General features: G+C 47.8%; 1 protein-coding gene across 1 annotated transcript in view; it reads right to left on the bottom strand.

Annotated features, from left to right (window-relative positions):
• CENPW (centromere protein W) overlaps positions 1–19,900 on the bottom strand; it is a 45,725-nt gene that overhangs the window by 15,297 nt on the left and 10,528 nt on the right. The window contains exon 2 of the mRNA XM_085883009.1: positions 6,387–6,500. Within this exon, the coding sequence (XP_085739135.1) occupies positions 6,387–6,500 (114 nt within the window). The remainder of the gene's footprint in view (positions 1–6,386; positions 6,501–19,900) is intronic.

Genomic DNA, 19,900 nt, shown 5'->3' with positions numbered 1-19,900 from the left:
TTTCATTTCTCCTTCCTTCCTTCTTTGCGAATCGCATCGGCGTTTTTGGCCATCTTCCAGATCACGTGATGATCAAACGGGAAGGAAATTCAAAAATCTGTCCGGTTAGATGCAAGATAATACTTTTTACTATCATAATCAAAAAACAGTTGCCGAATATCTAGTAGAATGGCAGACGAGATAGGTTTTGAAAATGGCGATTTTTATAACTTACGTGACCTTGTCCCTGACCTTGAACCCAGAACAAAAGTTATATCGTTGTGCTACACTCATCGACCTCTATCGACATACTAAGTTTCATCAAGGTCGGAAAGAAAAATTGTTGACGGACGTACGGACATTTGGTCCTGCTTTATTAGATCATCTCCGTGGAGATGACCTAAAAATCTGTCTGGTTAGATACAAGATAATATTTTTTACTATCATAATCAATAAACAGTTGCCGAATATCTTGTAGAATGGCAGACCAGATAGGTTTTGAAAATGGCGATTTTTATAACTTACGTGACCTTGTCCCTGACCTTGAACCCAGAACAAAAGTTATATCGTTGTGCTACACTCATCGACCTCTACCGACATACTAAGTTTCATCAAGATCGGAAAGAAAAATTGTTGACGGACGTACATTTGGTCCGGCTTTATTGGGTCATCTCGGTAGAGATGACCTAAAAAGTAGTGGTACATTGAAAGTACACTTCCCCCCACCATGCCAAATAAAAAATTACAAATCCTACAGCGCGCAACATTGCCGATGCGATGCCACCTTGCAGCACACAGAGTCAGAATTGGGAGGGAGCGGTGTACAAAAATTGATTGATGAATTAGTTGCATAATTAAAATAAATACATAAAAGTAAAATAATTAATTTCTGAATAAATTGGCAAATAACATACCTAAACCACCACCGTTTCATCCGAATCTGTAACTTTGAAAATCAAGTAAATAATAAAATATATGTATATTTTAATTGATTCATCTAAAAATAAAATAGTTTTTTGCCAAAGCACATCTTCACTTTTGTCCCCAAATTTCAGCTTCCTCGCTCAAAGGATGGCCGAGATATCACCTGGACAAACAAGAATGATAATTCAGATATTAATCGATAAATGAAAAATACCCTTTATAGCCAAATCACTTGGTCACTGTCATGTCCAAGTATCAGCTTCCCAACTCAAAAGGTGCCTGAAATATTGCCCAGATGAGAAAGAAAAGAATTAATAAATCGATAATAATTAAGCAATTCATAAATGAATTGATTAATCAAAAAAATAAAAACGTTTTTGCCAAAGGACATGTTCAATTTTGTCACCAAATTTCAGCTTCCTATCTCAAAGGATGGCTGAGATATCGCCCAGACAAACAAACAAGAAAGAAAACGGAGTAAAATCGAGTACTCCCTTCTTTCAGCGCCCGGCGATGATGTCATGCATCGCCAAAATATGGAATTTGGAAGGAGCGGTGTATAATAAACTCACCATGACGTTCTTGTACGTAACACGGTGCTTCAATTTCGCTCAGACCGGACAAATTTAACGAGATTCTTCTCAAGATTATTGAACATGAAGGCATGGTGCTTCCGAGTCCAAGTGTTTCCATTTGGCCTTGCTCGTCGTTGAATCGCAAACGCTTTTCAGTGCACACCCACATCCGCAAAGTCTTCCTATCGATCGTAAGCTCACCAGAAGTACTCTTGAAATTTTTCATTAATCACACCATTGATAAATCGTGCGAAGTTTAAACTCCATTGAGTAGCTTTTGTGAGGGTGTTTTCTTGGGTTTTCTTCACGAGGCCGGTCAGCCATTGTGGAGATTGAAAAAGAAAGAAGAAAGAAGCAGAATCACGGGATAACGTTGTTCTCACATGATTACATGTCATGTCTGTGCTCCTCACGGACAACTTTGATGACTTCAGCTCAAGTTCGTATGCATTCATAAAATTAACCAAAGCCGGATTTCTAGTATGCTGCAATGTGGTGCATTTCCGAAATCTGCACAGTATAAAATCTTGGGATCTCCGCCTTCGACATGTACCAGTAATACCAGTACTGTTTTCCCTCACTTAATCCCCCATGGGGGATTACCGTTGCTGGAAGAAGAAAAATTTCAAAAATGCTAATCCCCCACCTCACTTAATGCCCCATGACAAATTAGGTGAGGCAATACGGTAATTTAAATCAAAGAAACCACTGTAATAGTAAAAAAATAGGACAACAAAAATGAGGATTGAGGATGGAAGGGAGGAGGTCAGCAGTCCTCCAAAACTTTGCCTATTACATTATTTATGAAGGGGAAATTTGTTTTAATTGACATGCATTTCATTTACATGACCATCTTCACGAACACAACTCTGGCATAAACCAGAAGGCTGCTGTGCTGCGAAAGATTTTATGGTTTAGTCCGCAACTATGGTGTTTAACTCACAAGCTTTACGATTACCTTTTTGTTTAATTAACAGATGTTAACACAAGACATTTAATAGAAAACGTTGCTCCAAGAAAACAACTACAATTGGAGGCACGTTTGATTCCTAGGATTTAGACAATTTTGAATTAAAGGAAAACTTACCTGCAAAATAACCAAGCAGGGGGAAAAAAAAAGACACCAAAACTATTAAAATATCATAGAACACCGACATTCACGGATTCGACATTTGCGGACCCCACGCATTGTGGTTTATAAAAAAGATGATCTGCTTCCACAATCGCACTTCACGTATTTGCAGTTTGTTTGTTTTTTTTCCAAGGGCTGGTCAGGGATGGTCTCCGATATCCACTGCCACTGATATTAATTCAACCTGTGAATTCTTCCACAGAAACGATCTCTTTCATGCACAGATTATTCCGATACCGTCTTCAATTATATCTTACCCATCCTCCCACTCCTGGTTCTCTGAATCTTGTGGTGAGACAGTTGCTTTAAAAGAACTTGCATTCGCCAACTGAAAGGTAAATCCAAATGCAGGCAACCTCAGATCATTCCACAAAGCCGACACCAAGTGTGTGTCCACTCTCAGGAGAGCCAGAAAAACAACATCTGTCCAATCTCAAGAATGAGCCTTCAAACTTGCGTCCCTCCTCTAAAACCTAGTGGCACCTTATCAAGTCAGGCTCTGGTGTATGCTCCCTACCATTCCTTTCCTCACTTCAAATGCAATCACAGCCGAATCCGCTCATGACAAGGCTGAATGCCTCAATTCTGTGTTTGCTTCAAACTCTTGTATCCCGAACCCCCTCCCTCTCTGGACCCATTCTTTCCAATCATACCCAACTGCTGCTGAATTGTCTTTTGCACCTGAAAAGGGGAAAGTTTCTGGCAACCCTCAACTCTGACTTTGAAATTGGACCAGACGGCATCAGCTCACGTGTCCCAAAAACCTGCTCTGATGCTCTTGTGCTCCCCCCCCTCCACCATTTTCACCTTCCATCTGCTTGGAAAACAGCCAACATCACAGCATTATGTCCAATTAGGTTCCTTCCAGCAATGGATGGAGGTTCTCATTATCAGACATGAGGTCAGGGCCGTCCGTCTGGCCACATCTCGAGCTATTGATACAGTCTGACATCTTGCCTTGCTCTCAAAACTGTCTGCCTCTGGAATTCAAGGCCAACTCCACTCTTGGAGACATGTGGCTCTCAAAGGAATCCTTTCATCTCCTCTTCCTGTCAAGGATGGAGTACCCCAAGGCAGTGTTCGAGACCCCATATTTTTCCAAATCTTCATCAATTATCTCACAGGCTCTCTGGAAAATCCTCTTTTTCTCTTTGCTAACGACTCCACTCCCTGCCATGACATCTCTCAGCCTGACAAACAGGCAGCAGCCTCTTCCCTCTCAGACCTTGACAAAATCACAAACTGGTCAAACACAATTTTGCTGATGCATCCATATTGTCCAATCTTTGCGTTCTCCCTTACCCCTCATCATTACCTGCATCTTTTGTTTGTCCGTCTCCATCTACATTCTTCCTCCACCCAGCTCTTGGTGTTTCCCATTTCTCCTGCTGTTCTGTTATGTTATGTTGTGTCCCGATTTGTTGTCATAGCTTAAACGAGCCTCGACCATGAAAATCTTTTTTTAAATCCAGTAACGTATCCCCCATGAATGCTGGGGTCTTACATACATACATATATATATATATATATATATATATATGTATATATATATATATATATATATATATATATATATATATATATATATATATATATATATATATATATATATATATATATATATATATGTATATATATATATAGCCTGGTGTTGGCGCAGTGGTTAGGGCAGTGGCTTGGGATCCAAAAGGTCCTGAGTTCAAGCCCCGTTGGGCCACTGAATTAATACACCAGGGGGTTGACTCAGCCTGTCATCCTTCCGAGGTCGGTGAAGTGAGTACCAGTGTACTGGGCCGGTGTATACCCCGGTTAAAATAGGTGTACCATATCCCTGTGTCGTAAGAGGCAACCAGGGTTGCGTCAGGAAGGGCATCCGGCTATAAAACATTGCCTCAAGAAAAAGCCCAACCTCTGCACAGCAGGGGAAAATGGCTGTAAAAACGGTCATTATATATTTATATATATATATATATATATATATATATATATATATATATATATATATATATATATATATATATATATATATAGTTACGCATTTTAGAATCCGGTCTGATGAATGCATCCAGACATCCAGGTCCTCAGAGTTATTTCCTTAAATGCATGTTCAGATTAGCCCCATCCCCATGTCGAATGGGATCTTAAATGTGATGTGTTGAGAAGGGTAAAGGATAGATCCCCTCTATTATAGGAAGCTTTTTTCTTTACAACAGACAAGTTCACACACATTCTTTCATGAGCTCTGAAGCCCACTTCCCTCAGCAACATTCTTTTGCGAGCTCCGATGCCGGCCTTTTTGAGAGAGCACGGGTCGTCATGGAAACCGTGCCCCAGTGGGGCGGGGTGAGCTTGGGGCAGACGGCACACCGTGGAGATGGCCCGGGGATATAAAAACGAGCGAGAGAAAGCGTGAGGTACGTTCTGTGAGGAGAGGCGTTCTGAGATATAAAAAACGTGAGGAAAAAGCGAAAGAGGGACGTTCTGAGAAGAGATACGTTCTGTAGAGAAAGAGATACGTTCTGAGGAGAAAAAGTGCGAAGAAAAAAATTCTGAGGAGAAAAAGTCTCGAGAGAAAAAGTCTAGAGAAAAAAAGTCCGAGGAGAAAAAGTGAGGAGAGGAAAAGCGAAAGGAGAGAGGTAAAAGCAAAGGGCGAGAGAAGCGACCAAGAAGCAGGTATCTGACCAGCGTCGACGAGACAATTCGCCCTTCCGAGTGCTTCCGTAAGCGAGCGTGGTGCGCGTGTGGGTGTGAGAAGCGCCGCCAACAAGTGAGGCACGGGTCGATCACCAACAACACCAGGGTCTAAGCCCGCAACGTATGATCTCGGTGCCCTCCAGATTTCGACTGGCGTTTAAGGCTGCCCGCGAGAGGGTGCAGGTCAAAGCTGGGTGCTGGCGACGGACGTGACACACACGCACGCATTTTAAGGACGTTTTCGCTTCACAGACGACTTTCTGGTGAGCGAGACGATTCTCCCCCTCCTCTCCCCCTGAATGATCTGCTGGGTGCCCTTGTCTGTGTTTCGCTGTAAGTTCGTCAACCCCCAATAAGTATCTGCTCTTTGCCTCTTTCCTGGCATTTTGATTGATTTTGCTTTGAAATTCACTTTATTTACCTCAGCAAATAAAAGGTTCTATTTATTTTATTATTAACAAATTATTTGTCGATTTCCAACGTGTGTTTGTCCTTTCCTTCTATTGGTCTAGCATTGACCGAACCGAGATACACTGGGAGGTAATTCCCACAGATTTGACCAAAAAAAAATCGTCGGCACGCACCAGCGGTTAAAACGCTCGGCCGCCCTAATTAAAATCTAATCAGATAATATTGATGCTTTGCCGAGGGCGCGCTCCCCGCTCAGGTAACCACGTGACCTCCAGTTAAACGGAATAATTCGACGGCGGACACTGGAACTCGTGGTTGACTGGGTGGCATTCGTGGTTTTAAAACAACCCACCATACCATAACGTTAATTGTGAGCGGTGGCCCCAGGTCCGGCTCTACCGAGGACAACCGGGGATAAATCCCCCTGAGTGACAAGCTGGTGTCTCGGTATCTGTCACCGCTACAATATATATTAAAAAATAAATAAATATATATATATATATATATATATATATATATATATATATATATATATATGTAAACAGAAATAAAAATATTAAATAAGCAAACATTACATACAATAATCAAAACATCCAAACAAACCCTCAATAATAAAATGCTATAACTGCACCACAACAAAATGCAAAGCTGCATCTAAGATTCAGAATCACCTTCCACAAATGTGCAAAATTATGCTCAGGCGTGCTATGACTCTTGCTGTCAGCCACTTTCAGTTGCGATTCCTCCATTAGGGACTTGAGGAAGAGGAAGCAGGCGAGCTGCATCTGCAAAAGCAAACAGTGACTGTTGTGTGCCAGACAATCAGCAATCCCTCCTAGTTTGAGTGCACCCCATGTTTGGCCACTGTGCCTTTAACGTACTGAATTCTAACAAGACAACCAGCCACACAATCGCAAATAACCGAAACAAACATTTATGTGGAACACTGCTCTCAACAAATTAGTCGAAATGAGAGTCCACTGTAATCGTTTGAAAAGTCATGAGATGCTTCAAGGTCCCATGACACGATAAACTTTCTGGTTATTTATATATGAAGTTGACCTTCCTCGTGAAGAAATCACCCACGTTTCTTTTTTAAAATAAAAAATGGGATAATAAGACCAATATTTCGAACATTTCTGGTGCTTTTCACAACTTGCTATGCCCCGCCCCTTAAAAAAGTTGACTTCAGCGAACCGCAGCGTTCACGTCATCTCCCGAACGCGACTCGCACAGAGTGGATTGACGAGATGTCGCGCGCCGTATAAAGTACGTACAAATGCATTGTGCACACGTGTTTGCTATCTCACTGATCGTCTTAATTCCTGTGATTGTTTCGCGGAAAAGAAATTCTGCTTCTGAGCCGTGTATGCACAACAATCACGAGGCAATTATTTATCCCTTTACTACCTTGTCATAGTCGTGTACAAATCCAATACATGTATGCACAATAAAGGGCTATACCATGTCCACAAAATATTAAATGTGACTGTTGAACCTTTCCATTAAAAAAGAAACTTACAGGGACGTACAAGTAAAATACTAAAGATTAATATTGCATCATTTCAAGGTGCAAGGAGATCATTTTAAAATCAAACAATGTGAAAAACCTGCACCCACATTTTGCAGCTTATTGAATTGTTCGTTGAAACCAGCCTGCTGGGATAGGTACGATTCCACGCACATGCAAGCCAGGTATGGCTGCACTCGACATACATGGGTTTATTCTAAAGTGAAGGTACTGCTTCCATTGGCTTGCTATTCATTAACATTTAGCCAAAATGCTGTAATAAATGAACAGGGAAAAATATGTTGGCACAACTATGAAAGACAAATTTATCTGTCCTATTACACGGCCTCATAACCTCGGGACTCTTACGCATTGACTTGTACATTGTGTGCATGCAAATACAAGTTACTTCTCAACTCTAGACTCGTCTGATAAATCTGATGCGCTGTAGCTTTCTGTTATTATTCTCTTTTCTTCATAGTTTTCTACTGGCGAGACATGACGACAGTAGGAATAAAATAAACAAAAATGCAACAGAACGTCAGATTTATCAGACTACTCTAGACAATTGTGTCACAAGGTGTGTTCTGCACACAAGTTTTCATCGTATCTGGACAGCGAGATTGCTTCGTTTCATGCGCGGAGAGACACGGCCGATGACATGGGCTGGCATTGCTTAAGATTCATTCGCCGCGGAGCAACATGTCCGCTGTGCTGGTTACGTCACTTCACTAAAATATTTCTGCTATGGAGCAGTATACAAGTCGAATTTACATTATTGAATTACGAATAGGATTTAGTCTAACCAGTTGTTATTGCCAAGTCTTCCTTCAATGTCCTCCCGATCATCATGAACTCCGGGAATTTCATCACCATTTTCCTCTGCTTGTCCTGCTTCGGGCTCAAACTGGTAAGGCCGTATTTCATTTCCAGCAGCCTGAACTTCACCTCCCACGACTACGTTATCCGACAATTCTCCATGTGATTCAGACCAAAATCCTACATGACTCTCACACTCACTGTCGCTACCAGACAAATCAAAGTCCATGTCATCCATTATTCAAAAACAAATGTTTGATTTTTTTAAAGCAGAAATGAACGAAGCGATTGAGTCCACCAATCGAATGTGGAAACACACAGGAATCCAATAGAATCACATAGACCACCAACCCGAGTAATTTACGTGCAGCCTTTGTCATTCTGCAGTTGACGTCATGTGGGTTACGCCCCTTTCAGTAGATTTCGGCAGAATTTTTAGGGGCGTTCCCGAAAAGGTTTTTTTTTTTTAATTTTACAGAACGAGTATTGTGAAAAAACTGTCAGCTCAGAAATCACGATGAAAAACTCTGATAGGATATATTATATATATATATTGTTGTGGTTACCAGATTCGCAAACCACCATTCAGGTCCCTTAGGTGAGGTATCTCGGTAAGTGCATGTGTAGTTAGGCCCAAACCCGTTGTCTAGTGGGAATACATGTCATTTATGCGAGCTGCGACTCTTCAGGATAGCCGTTTTTCTTTTACTATCTTTATTTTGGACCAACCGCCATGATCACAACCACAACAACAACCACCAACCACAACGCCGCTTCACCACAACCGCCACGACCTTTACCGTCACAACTCACCACCATCGCATCACCGTCATCTCGCGCCACTCATGGGCACCGATGCTGGACTCGTGTAGGGCGCACGTTGAACAGCGTGTACAAAATCACGGATTTTCTGCTTCAAAAACGGATCAAAAACGACACACGCCCACTTTTTGCCGTCCAATCGGTGAGCGAGGGGCGATTTGGCCCCGCCTCCAGAACGATCGATATATGCAAATTTGTGGATCAAAAAGCCTTCACGCCCACTTTTTCTCGGGCCAATGGGGAGCGAGGTGAAAGGTCAAAGGGAGGGGGTCAAAGGCGAAGTTACGGGGGGATAAAAGGACGGTGTTCGTCAGTCAGAGTCAGAACGAGAGAGTCAGTCAGAGTCGGTCGGGGAGTCCAAAGAAGAGTTCAGAGAGGTCGGTCGGAGAGTCAAGAAGAGGAGAGTCGGAAGCAGAGGGTCAAGACTTCGCGGGCGGTGGAGCTGCTCGTCGTGTGCGTTGGAGTCGGAACGGAGGGACGGAGCTGTGGAAAGGCGGCGACACCCAGGCCGAGGGGTGCTCGCGTCGTGCAGGAAGCTGCACCCGAGGGGGAGGCCGACAGCGCGACCTGGCCGAGGTGGAGCCGCTCGTCGCATATAATAAAGATCCTCTATACCCCGAGCATCAGCAACCCCCTCCTGTTTCCCCCGCGCTGAGATAGTGCGACCAAGGGGCCCCGTTCCCACCCCTGCCAGGCACTGTCCACGAGGCCCGCGGGTTGCGGGGCCATCGCCGCTCCGCGTCTCATCACCAGACGGGTAGGCCCGACCCGGTCTCGGCCCCAGGCCTACCTCATTCTTGGGGTATTTCTTTTCCTTGGTTTTGGGTATGTGTTGTCGGCGCCGTCTGTGAAGTAGAATTGTATAAGTGTTGCCGTGTGCTCGGTAGTCGGTATTAGCTCTGCACTGTGTTTTCACTTTTATGTTTGCTTTTTGTGTAAATGGAATTGTGTTTTCTTTTTTTTTGTGTGCATTTGGTGGAATTTTATTTGTGTGCTTCCCGTGTGCCGAGAATAAATGTGCTTTATTGTTGAACTGTTCTCCCGCTTCGCTTCGTCTTTTTCCCCATTGAACCCCCATCTTGCTTCACGTAAAGGGTTGGTAGTGGGCTGAATACGCCCGATAATTAATCGAACCGTCGAGGTCGACGATAACACCGCTCGGTTATTCTGATAGTACGGAACGGGTCGCTTAAGTGGCCCGTGTCCGGAAATCGACCTGCGGCGAGGTGCGATCGCCCGGTCTACCCTCCGCGTGGGTACTTAGGTAGTTCGAATTTGGCGAGCAACCCTATCCCACGCGGGGGCTGATTGGCTCGATCGCGGTGAGACCGAAGGTCCACCCGTGACTGGTTCCCGGCGTTAGTCCGAGAGGGTCACGACTGGATTGTCCGTCCGGTGGGCGACGCGCCGCGATTCGAGTTACGTGGCCGTCGCACGCCGGTGGGCGCGAAGACCGCAACACTGGTGTCAGGTCGTGCGATACAAATTCATCGCCCTCCTCGCGGCACTGGTATCGGAGAACAGGAAAACAGGCTCTCCTGTCTCCGGCTAAATTCACGGGAATCGGTCCAGGGGTGAGAGAAGCGACCCCCGATTCCCTCCAAATTACGAGCGAGCAAATTAACCCTTCACGAGAAGCAAGATGGCGTCTCAAGGCGAGCGGGAGCCGGGGGTATTAGAAATGGATGTAGAATGTGTAGAATCCATGGCTCAGGATGGAATCCCCGAGCAGGAAATGTTGATTGTGCAGGAACACGGACTCGCCCAACTGAACCCAGGGCCCGAGGTGGGTGCGGCAGCGGCCGCAGTGTATGACACCTCCCCCCCCTCTCCACCAAAACCCTTCCCCAACCCCTGCCGAAACGGCTCAGCTGGTGCATCCAACATGGCCCAGCTATGCGCCATGCTGGCGGCAATGAACGAAAAATGGATGCAAACACAAATGAAATGAAAAACGAAATGAAAGGCATGAACGAAAAAGATGGATACAAATACAAACGAAATGAAAGGCATGAACGAAAAGATGGATACAAATACAAACGAAATGAAAGGCATGAACGAAAAGATGGATACAAATACAAATGAAGTGAAAACGACGATGGATGCGAATACACAGCAAATGAGGGAAGAGATGAAGAGCTGCGGGGTGAGACGCAGAACATGGGCCCGATGCCTGCAGGCGGGCATGAAGGCCGTGACCAGGGAGCTGGGAATGGCGACTTCACGTGTGGGAGCAAACGAGCTGGAAGGGGTACAACGGCTGACAGGCCCGCGGTGGAGGCGGGTGAAAAAATAATTCGTGGAACGTGTTGGGCGAGGAGTCGTGGACGATGACCGAAAGGGGAAAAATTAAATGGGAGACCAAAACGTGTGAGGCGAGACACGAGGTGACGACAACGGAAATAATAGTTGAGACAAGGGAGGTAAAGGGTGAAGAGTTGGCAGAGACACGGGAGATGGGAACGATAGAGGGAAGACTACACGATGAAGACGGGGTAAGTGACGCGCACGCACACACGGAGGTAGTGGAGGACAATGGGGGTGAGCTCGCGGAGCGTGTTGGGACCCGGTGCGAGCACCTGGATGGCCTCCTCCAGGAACGAGGGGAGGGAGTATGCCCCCTTGAGGCGAGTCACGACCAGGTGAGTTCGGTCGTGCTTTGCGAGGTTGAGGGGATGAGTGCTGTGGACAGGTGCTTGGAGAGCTTGGGGGGTATAGAGGCCCCGGAGACCCTTGTGGGGACACAAATCCCCAGTATGGTTGTCCCTGTGTGTGTGGTGCAAGGTGTGAGTGCGTCCCCGTGTGTGGAAGCGACCCCGTGTGTGAGTGGTGTGGTGGCGATGGTGCCGGAGTACGTGCTTCCCAGCACGCCGTGTGTGGATGAGGCACGGAGTGTGAGTGAGGCACCGCGGGTTAGTGCCCCCGCGTGTGTGGATGAGGAACCGTGTGTGGAAGAGGCCGTGTGTGTGAGTGAAACGGCCAGTATGAGTGAGGAACGCATGGTGGAGTGCCCCGCGTGTGTGGATGAGGCACCGCGGTTAAGTGCCCCCGCGTGTATGAGTGAGGCACGGTGTGTGGATGAGGCACCGCGGTTGAGTGCCCCCGCGTGTATGAGTGAGGGACGTTGTGTGGAAGAGACCGCGTGTGTGAGTGTCGCCGTGTGTATGAGTGAGGTACCGCGGGTGAGTGCCCCCGCGTGTATGAGTGAGGCACGGTGTGTGGATGAGGCACAGCGGTTGAGTGCCCTCGCGTGCGTGGGTGAGGCACCGCGGGTGAGTGCCCCCGCGCGAGTGAATGGAGCACCACGTGTGAGTGGTATGGTTTGTGTGAGGAAAATGGCAAACGTGAGTGAACGGCCGTGTGCAAGGTCGCTGTGTGCAAGGGAGACCGTGTGTGTGAGAGAGCGGTATGTGAGGGAGATGTCGGTTGGCATGCGGGAGCACGCAGCCGCATCTCCCAGTGTGAATGTGATGGTGTGGACTGTGTGCGTCGTAACACGCAGGTGTGCGTGGGTCGAATGGCGACGACGGCGACAGAGGAGAGAAAGCCGAGTAGCGGCTGTAGTTGTTTCGCGCACCGTGCCGGGTTCACCCAGCAGTGAGCACGCGGTTCGTGCTGTGCAACGCACGAGACCACCACGTGCTCGCTTGCGAGAGTGAAGTCCCGGTCCGGAAACGCACGCGGTGGATTTGCCGATCCCGCGGACGGACAAAGTTTAGGCAGGTAAATGGATTTGGACCGGACGGGTTCTCCACGCGATCGTGTGTGTTAAGCTCCAACGGGCAAAGCACATGTGTTCGCGTGGGGAACCCCTCGAGACGTGGGGCTTGTTTTTTTTTTCTGCGCACGGTGACGTCATGGCTGCACGTGGGGTTGGAATCCGGCAGGAGGGGTATCTCTGCCGGATGGTCCCGTCCAAGGAGGGACGAGGAACACGTGCAGCTGCATGACGTCACGGGCAGGTGCAAAGTGCGCGAGCTCTGAGTTGCCGCGCTGGCGCTGCGCATGTAGAAAAAAAAAAGAAAAAAAAAAGAACAAGCCTCACTTTCGGGTGCAAAGGATTCCTGGGCAAGGGGTGAAAGACCCCCTTACCGGGGCACAGGATGGAAACTAGTTAGGGGGAAGGGTTAGCTTAGCTAGACCGACTTCATGGGGCAGGGGTAAGTCCTCATGGAGTCCGTGGAATGGATTAGTTAGAGGGATTGTAGCCAGATTTAGGTTGGGAAATAAAATGAATTATTTGGAGACATGGACAGACTTATGAATGTGTAGAGGGGACGTAGCTTAGCTACGTAGTGTTAAAAGGAACGTGCTACTAGTTTAAGGGACGACGTGGGAGCACGAGTTAGTTAGGGGAGGTAGTTAGGAGGATGGCAGAGTTCAGCGGTGTGTGTGTTGAAGAGTTGGTGAGTTGTGAGGTGAGTACATGGTGAGTGAGTGAGGCCAGCGGGTCTGTGTGGATGGAGCGAATGGGGAATGCATGGTGCGATGAGTGATTGGGGGGAGGAGTGACTCCCGCCCAAGGGACCCCGGGGTCAGTATAAAGTGAGTTAGGGGGTTAGTCAAATTGAAAAATGGAGGTCGTTTTGTTGTTGGTGGGGAAGTAGGCTCGAAACCCATTTGGAGGGGTGCAGGAGCCCTGTTGACGGGCTTGGGAGCGTGGCTGCGAAAGGTGAGTATCGCTGAGTGGGTACCCCGGGCACCAGGCTAGTCGGCCGCGGTAGGCCAGGGCCCATGGGGGGCCGGGATAGAAGTAGTGGGCACGGGTGCGCCTGCTTGGTGCGGGGGCCCGGGGCGCCATTAGCCACGTGGGCAGTGTTGTGGGCACGGGTGACCCTCGGAAAGGGGCCGGGAGGCCGGCCTGCCACGTGTGCGTTTCAGGGGAGGTGCCATGGGGGCACTCCCGGTGTTAGGGAGCTGGTAGGCTCGGAGGCAGTGTAGTGCCCGGGGGTGCCATAGCGGGAGATTCGGCAGAGGGTCGTGCCTGCCAAGGGAGCCACGTGTCCCAGCCAGGGAGACCGTGTGTGAGGGCACGGAGAGAAAATTGGGGCGAGGCCCGAGAATTGTAAGGACACCAACACAGGCGACGGGAATCTGGGTTGTTAGAACCAATAGTTTAAGCGAGAGGCGCTTGTTGAAAGCCCGGGGTAGTTTAACAGTTAAATGGTTAGGGTAGATTAGGAGATGTACCCCTCCGCACCATCCATCCCCTCGCTCTCGTTGTGGGCCGCTGGACCCACTTTGGGTTATAGATCGCCGAACTCTGGGGAGGCCATTCTGAGGCTTCGTTGGGCCTCGACACAGGAGACGTTAGCTCTCCCTTGTTCCCCTCCGGGAAGGAACGTAGGGGTTGGGAGTAGGCTAGGTGACAGGATAGGTTAGCCGAACAAGGGCGATAAAGGGGTTAGGGGACGATTTATAGAGGGGAAGTAAAAATAAAAACAACAAAAAAATTAAGTTGGGGCTAAATTGGGGTTTGACAAATTAAGGGAGTGGGTATGTACAGTGACAGGCAAAGGCGATAGGTTGGGAGGGAGACAGGTAGGTAGGTCCGAGCCCGCCTACCAAGTGGCCAGCACCACCGCACTCCCTCCACCAACCTCCACGGAACGGCAAAGGCTGGCCAACTTCATCTGCAGCTGCTGTGCTGCAAGGCCTGTGCCGGCTGGATCGTCTGCAGCTGTGTGCTGCAAGGCCTGTGCCGGCCAGTTCATCTGCTGGCTGTTTTTCTTCGAGGCCTGTGCCGGCCTGGTTCTGCGGGCTGTGTTTGCCTGCAGCGGCCTTCTTCTGCGGGCTGTGTTTGCCTGCACCTTTGCCATGCCATGCCCACTGCCCACGTTCACCAGCCCCGTTCAATTTTTGCTTTGCCCCCCCCCCCCCTGTTCATTTCCATGTGCGCCAGGATCCGCAAGGCAACAGTTTGCAAGCTGCGAGAACTGCCCTGTTGGCAGCTACAACACGGGCCTGCAGTGGCGGCCCGTGCACCGTGTTTGCGTCCATCCATTCATGCATCCATTCGTTGTGCTCATTGCGTGTGCCGCTTGAGCTGGCACGGAGACTACGTTTGTGCAGCCCATGCACCGTTGTGGTTCACTGCGTTCAGTTCAAAGGGAAGGCCTTGGACTGCGTGGCAGAGCAGCCAGCCACGTTCCCTGTCACCTGCATTGTTTGAGCCAGAGACTGCATGCGGGCAGCCTGGCTCCCTGCTAACTGCTTTCTTTTGCAGAGTTCAATGATCCTGGGCCATGGTTTAGTGTAAAATTTGTAAGTTAAGGTTAAGATGTACTGTAAATATGAGTGCGCCCCCGGCATGTATGTCTAAGCGCCGGCAATTTTATTTAAGTCGTCCGTGTGAGTGAGTTTGTTTAGGTAGTTACGCAGCCCTCAGGTTATTTATTTTGGGGACACGAATACCATGAATGTCGCACTCAGGGATCCGTAGGTAAAATGTACTAGGGGAAAACTACACATGATGGCACACGAAAATTTGACGACTCGGGACGAGTCTGTAAAAAGGGAAGGGGGTAGTGTTGTGGTTACCAGATTCGCAAACCACCATTCAGGTCCCTTAGGTGAGGTATCTCGGTAAGTGCATGTGTAGTTAGGCCCAAACCCGTTGTCTAGTGGGAATAAATGTCATTTATGCGAGCTGCGACTCTTCAGGATAGCCGTTTTTCTTTTACTATCTTTATTTTGGACCAACCGCCATGATCACAACCACAACAACAACCACCAACCACAACGCCGCTTCACCACAACCGCCACGACCTTTACCGTCACAACTCACCACCATCGCATCACCGTCATCTCGCGCCACTCATGGGCACCGATGCTGGACTCGTGTGGGGCGCACGTTGAACAGCGTGTACAAAATCACGGATTTTCTGCTTCAAAAACGGATCAAAAACGACACACGCCCACTTTTTGCCGTCCAATCGGTGAGCGAGGGGCGATTTGGCCCCGCCTCCAGAACGATCGATATATGCAAATTTGTGGATCAAAAAAGCCTTCACGCCCACTTTTTCTCGGGCCAATGGGGAGCGAGGTGAAAGGTCAAAGGGAGGGGGTCAAAGGCGAAGTTACGGGGGGATAAAAGGACGGTGTTCGTCAGTCAGAGTCAGAACGAGAGAGTCAGTCAGAGTCGGTCGGGGAGTCCAAAGAAGAGTTCAGAGAGGTCGGTCGGAGAGTCAAGAAGAGGAGAGTCGGAAGCAGAGGGTCAAGACTTCGCGGGCGGTGGAGCTGCTCGTCGTGTGCGTTGGAGTCGGAACGGAGGGGACTGAGCTGTGGAAAGGCGGCGACACCAGACGAGGGGGTGCTCGCGTCGTGCAGGAAGCTGCACCCGAGGGAGGCCGACAGCGCGACCTGGCCGAGGTGGAGACGCTCGTCGCATATAATAAAGATCCTCTATACCCCGAGCATCAGCAACCCCCTCCTGTTTCCCCCCGCGCTGAGATAGTGCGACCAAGGGGGCCCCGTTCCCACCCCCTGCCAGGCACTGTCCACGAGGCCCGCGGGTTGCGGGGCCATCGTCGCTCCGCGTCTCATCACCAGACGGGTAGGCCCGACCCGGTCTCGGCCCCAGGCCTACCTCATTCTTGGGGTATTTCTTTTCCTTGGTTTTGGGTATGTGTTGTCGGCGCCGTCTGTGAAGTAGAATTGTATAAGTGTTGCCGTGTGCTCGGTAGTCGGTATTAGCTCTGCACTGTGTTTTCACTTTTATGTTTGCTTTTTGTGTAAATGGAATTGTGTTTTCTTTTTTTTGTGTGCATTTGGTGGAATTGTATTTGTGTGCTTCCCGTGTGCCGAGAATAAATGTGCTTTATTGTTGAACTGTTCTCCCGCTTCGCTTCGTCTTTTTCCCCATTGAACCCCCATCTTGCTTCACGTAAAGGGTTGGTAGTGGGCTGAATACGCCCGATAATTAATCGAACCGTCGAGGTCGACGATAACACCGCTCGGTTATTCTGATAGTACGGAACGGGTCGCTTAAGTGGCCCGTGTCCGAAGTCGACCTGCGGCGAGGTGCGATCGCCCGGTCTACCCTCCGCGTGGGTACTTAGGTAGTTCGAATTTGGCGAGCAACCCTATCCCACGCGGGGGCTGATTGGCTCGATCGCGGTGAGAGCGAAACGTCCACCCGTGACTGGTGCCCGGCGTTAGTCCGAGAGGATCACGTCTGGATTGTCCGTCCGGTGGGCGACGCGCCGCGATTCGAGTTACGTGGCCGTCGCACGCCGGCGGGCGCGAAGACCGCAACAATATATATATATATATATATATATATATATATATATATATATATATATATATATATATATATATATATATATATATATGCAATTTCAGTACTTTTGGGTGTCATGGGACCTTTAAGGATTGTGGAATCAGATGATATGGCAAACTGAGAGGAACATGGTCAGCCCATTGGCCTCCTCCACTGAAGAGGCTCCCTCGCTGAGAGAATCTGGTGAGCAGGATTAGCGTCAGGAAAACGAGCCACAAGTCCATACAGCTGCAGCTGATGCTCACAGACTATGTATGTAACAAATCTCATTTGAGTCTCTCAGCAACCGCTCGTTGGACACGTTACACCAGCGATAGTAAAGGATTCTGCAGAGACCTGGTACCAAAGTAATCAAGTCTGTCTCAGATCCCTGGTCAGAGTCAGTCTCACATCCATATAGCAAGTCTGGAAGCACCAAGGACCTGAAGACTGGGACTTTCATCCTCCCGCACAGGAACAAGCAGCGCCACACCCCATGATCCAATGAATCCATGACTCCCCAGGCCCGACCCAGACGTCTGTTCACCTCTGGCTCACAGCCAGCAGAGACATGAATATCACTGCCAAGGTAAGTGAATCTCTCTGTGACCTCAACATCCTCGCCACAAATGGCTACAGACAGGATAGCAGCTTCCAAGATGCCATTGAAAGCCTGGAACTTAGTTTTGACCCAGGACACCTGTAATCCCAGTGGCTCCGACTCCTCATTCAGCACCTCGAGGGCCCCCAAAAGGATATCAAGAGGCTCTGCAAAGATGACTGCATCATCTGCAAAATCAAGGTCAGAGACCTCGACATTCCCAAATGAGGTACCGCAACTTGATCTCCCCGACATCCTCCCCATAATCCTGTCCATACAAGTGCTTTAAAGTGTGGGGGCCAGTACATACCCTGACAAATTCCAGCAACAACTGGAAATAAGTCAGAGATGGAATCACCATATCTCAAAGCACTCTATCAAGACAAAGTACGGGATTTTATATTATAAATAAGGGATTTGAACCCGCGTGCACTGCATCATATCATGATTGCAAGGGTTAAGAGAGACAGGCCAACTCTGTTGGGATTACCATTCACGTTACGCATTTATCGCATAGATGTAGTTTGACTTCTCTATTTGGGGGGGGGGGGTGGGGGGGGGCAGCAAGCTTTATATTAATAATGGGTAGCTAGATCTGACTTCCAAAATTACCATTTGTTCATGTAGTTCCACTGTACGTGAAATCACAAATACAGTTTACGTTCATCATTAATCACCGTTGTCTTTTGTTTTCGCCTAATTATTTGACATTTTTAGCAGCTACCACCAATACTGTATTGGCATAACGAATTATTGAATCAAAACAATATTTAACGAGCACTTTATGAATCATGTGTTAATATAAACACTGTTCTTACCTTAATGACAAATGTAGGTGCAATAGTCTTTCCCTTCAGTTAGCGTAAACGTCCACAATGTCCTCTGGAATCAGCTTCGCAGTTAAATCGCCTTTTATGTGAGGAAGAGCCAGTGAAGAAAATCTTCCGTCTCCCATGGTTGAGCGCAACCAGTTTCTCATCAGTCTTATTGCAGAAAAGCTTCGTTCCGAAGTGGCCGTCCCGACTGGCAATGTGAGAGATAACTGACTGGGTGTGCGCTGCCACGTCGCCACAGGGCGAATCCCCCTTACCTGTGGCTAATATTTTAAACCACCCATTAACCACTGTGGCTAATCCATGTTTTAGTGTGTTTTTTAAACCAGTTTTAGACGAATTTTGGGTAATTTTAGCACAGAATTCAACCTTAGTTGAGACAGCCGCCATTTTGTATGTTTTGATTACGGGAATCACGTGTGATTTCGTGCATGCTTATATATACTAACTTTAGTAGTTTTAAACTAGTTTCTAGTAAAATAAATAAATAAAAATATCGACCGAAATTACGCATCATTCTCGTCTCATTTTTTTTTTTTTTTTTAATTTTTTCCCCTGGAATGATTCGGCATGATTCGGCGCTACATGCTTTGTTGGGTCAGTGGTTGCTAGGTGAGTTTTGACACAATCAGTAGTAGTACCTGTAGTAGGACGAGTTTGTTTGGATGAGTGAGTTTGATGGGTGACTTTGGTTGGTTGGATGAGTGAAGTTGATGGGTGAGATTGGTTGTACGAGTGAGTTTGATGTGTGACATTGATGTGTGAGATTGGTTGGATGAGTGAAGTTGTTGGGTGAGATTGGTTGGATGAGTGAATTTGACTGCATGAGGTTGGTCCAATCCTGGTCCACAACCACCCCCATCCCCCACTAAAGGCACAACGACCATACCCCCCCACACACACACACACACACACACACACACACACGCACACCACCTCCCCTGATGGTCGTTCATTCAACCAATCTCACACGTCAAACTCACTCCTCCAACCAATCTGAACAATCCAACCAACCTCACCCATCAAACTCACACATCCGCCTTAAAATTAACTTATTTCATATTGCTAAAAAAAAAAAAAAAAAAAACTTTTGAATAAAATATGTGGCTAATCATTCCAAACCTGGATTAGCCACAGTGGCTAATTCCTTTTGAAAGCCAGAGCACACCCAGACTGAATGAGTTTGTAATAGTTTGGGTACATTCTTTGAGACAATTCCTTTTGAAGTCTGTGAAGGGTAACAACAGATTCCGTACCGGTAAAAAGGACCATTTCTGCAGCCACAAGCTGAGCATATATTTTGAGTGGGTCTTCATATTTCTGCAAGAGTGGATGTA

Source organism: Eptatretus burgeri, chromosome 5, assembly GCF_056783735.1.
Source record: "Eptatretus burgeri isolate ZD-2024b chromosome 5, Ebu_testis_v1, whole genome shotgun sequence".
In the NCBI taxonomy this organism is placed as follows: Eukaryota; Metazoa; Chordata; class Myxini; order Myxiniformes; family Myxinidae; genus Eptatretus; species Eptatretus burgeri.
The sequence above is the reverse complement of the archived record's forward strand: the minus strand, read 5'-3'. Positions and strand labels throughout refer to the sequence as shown.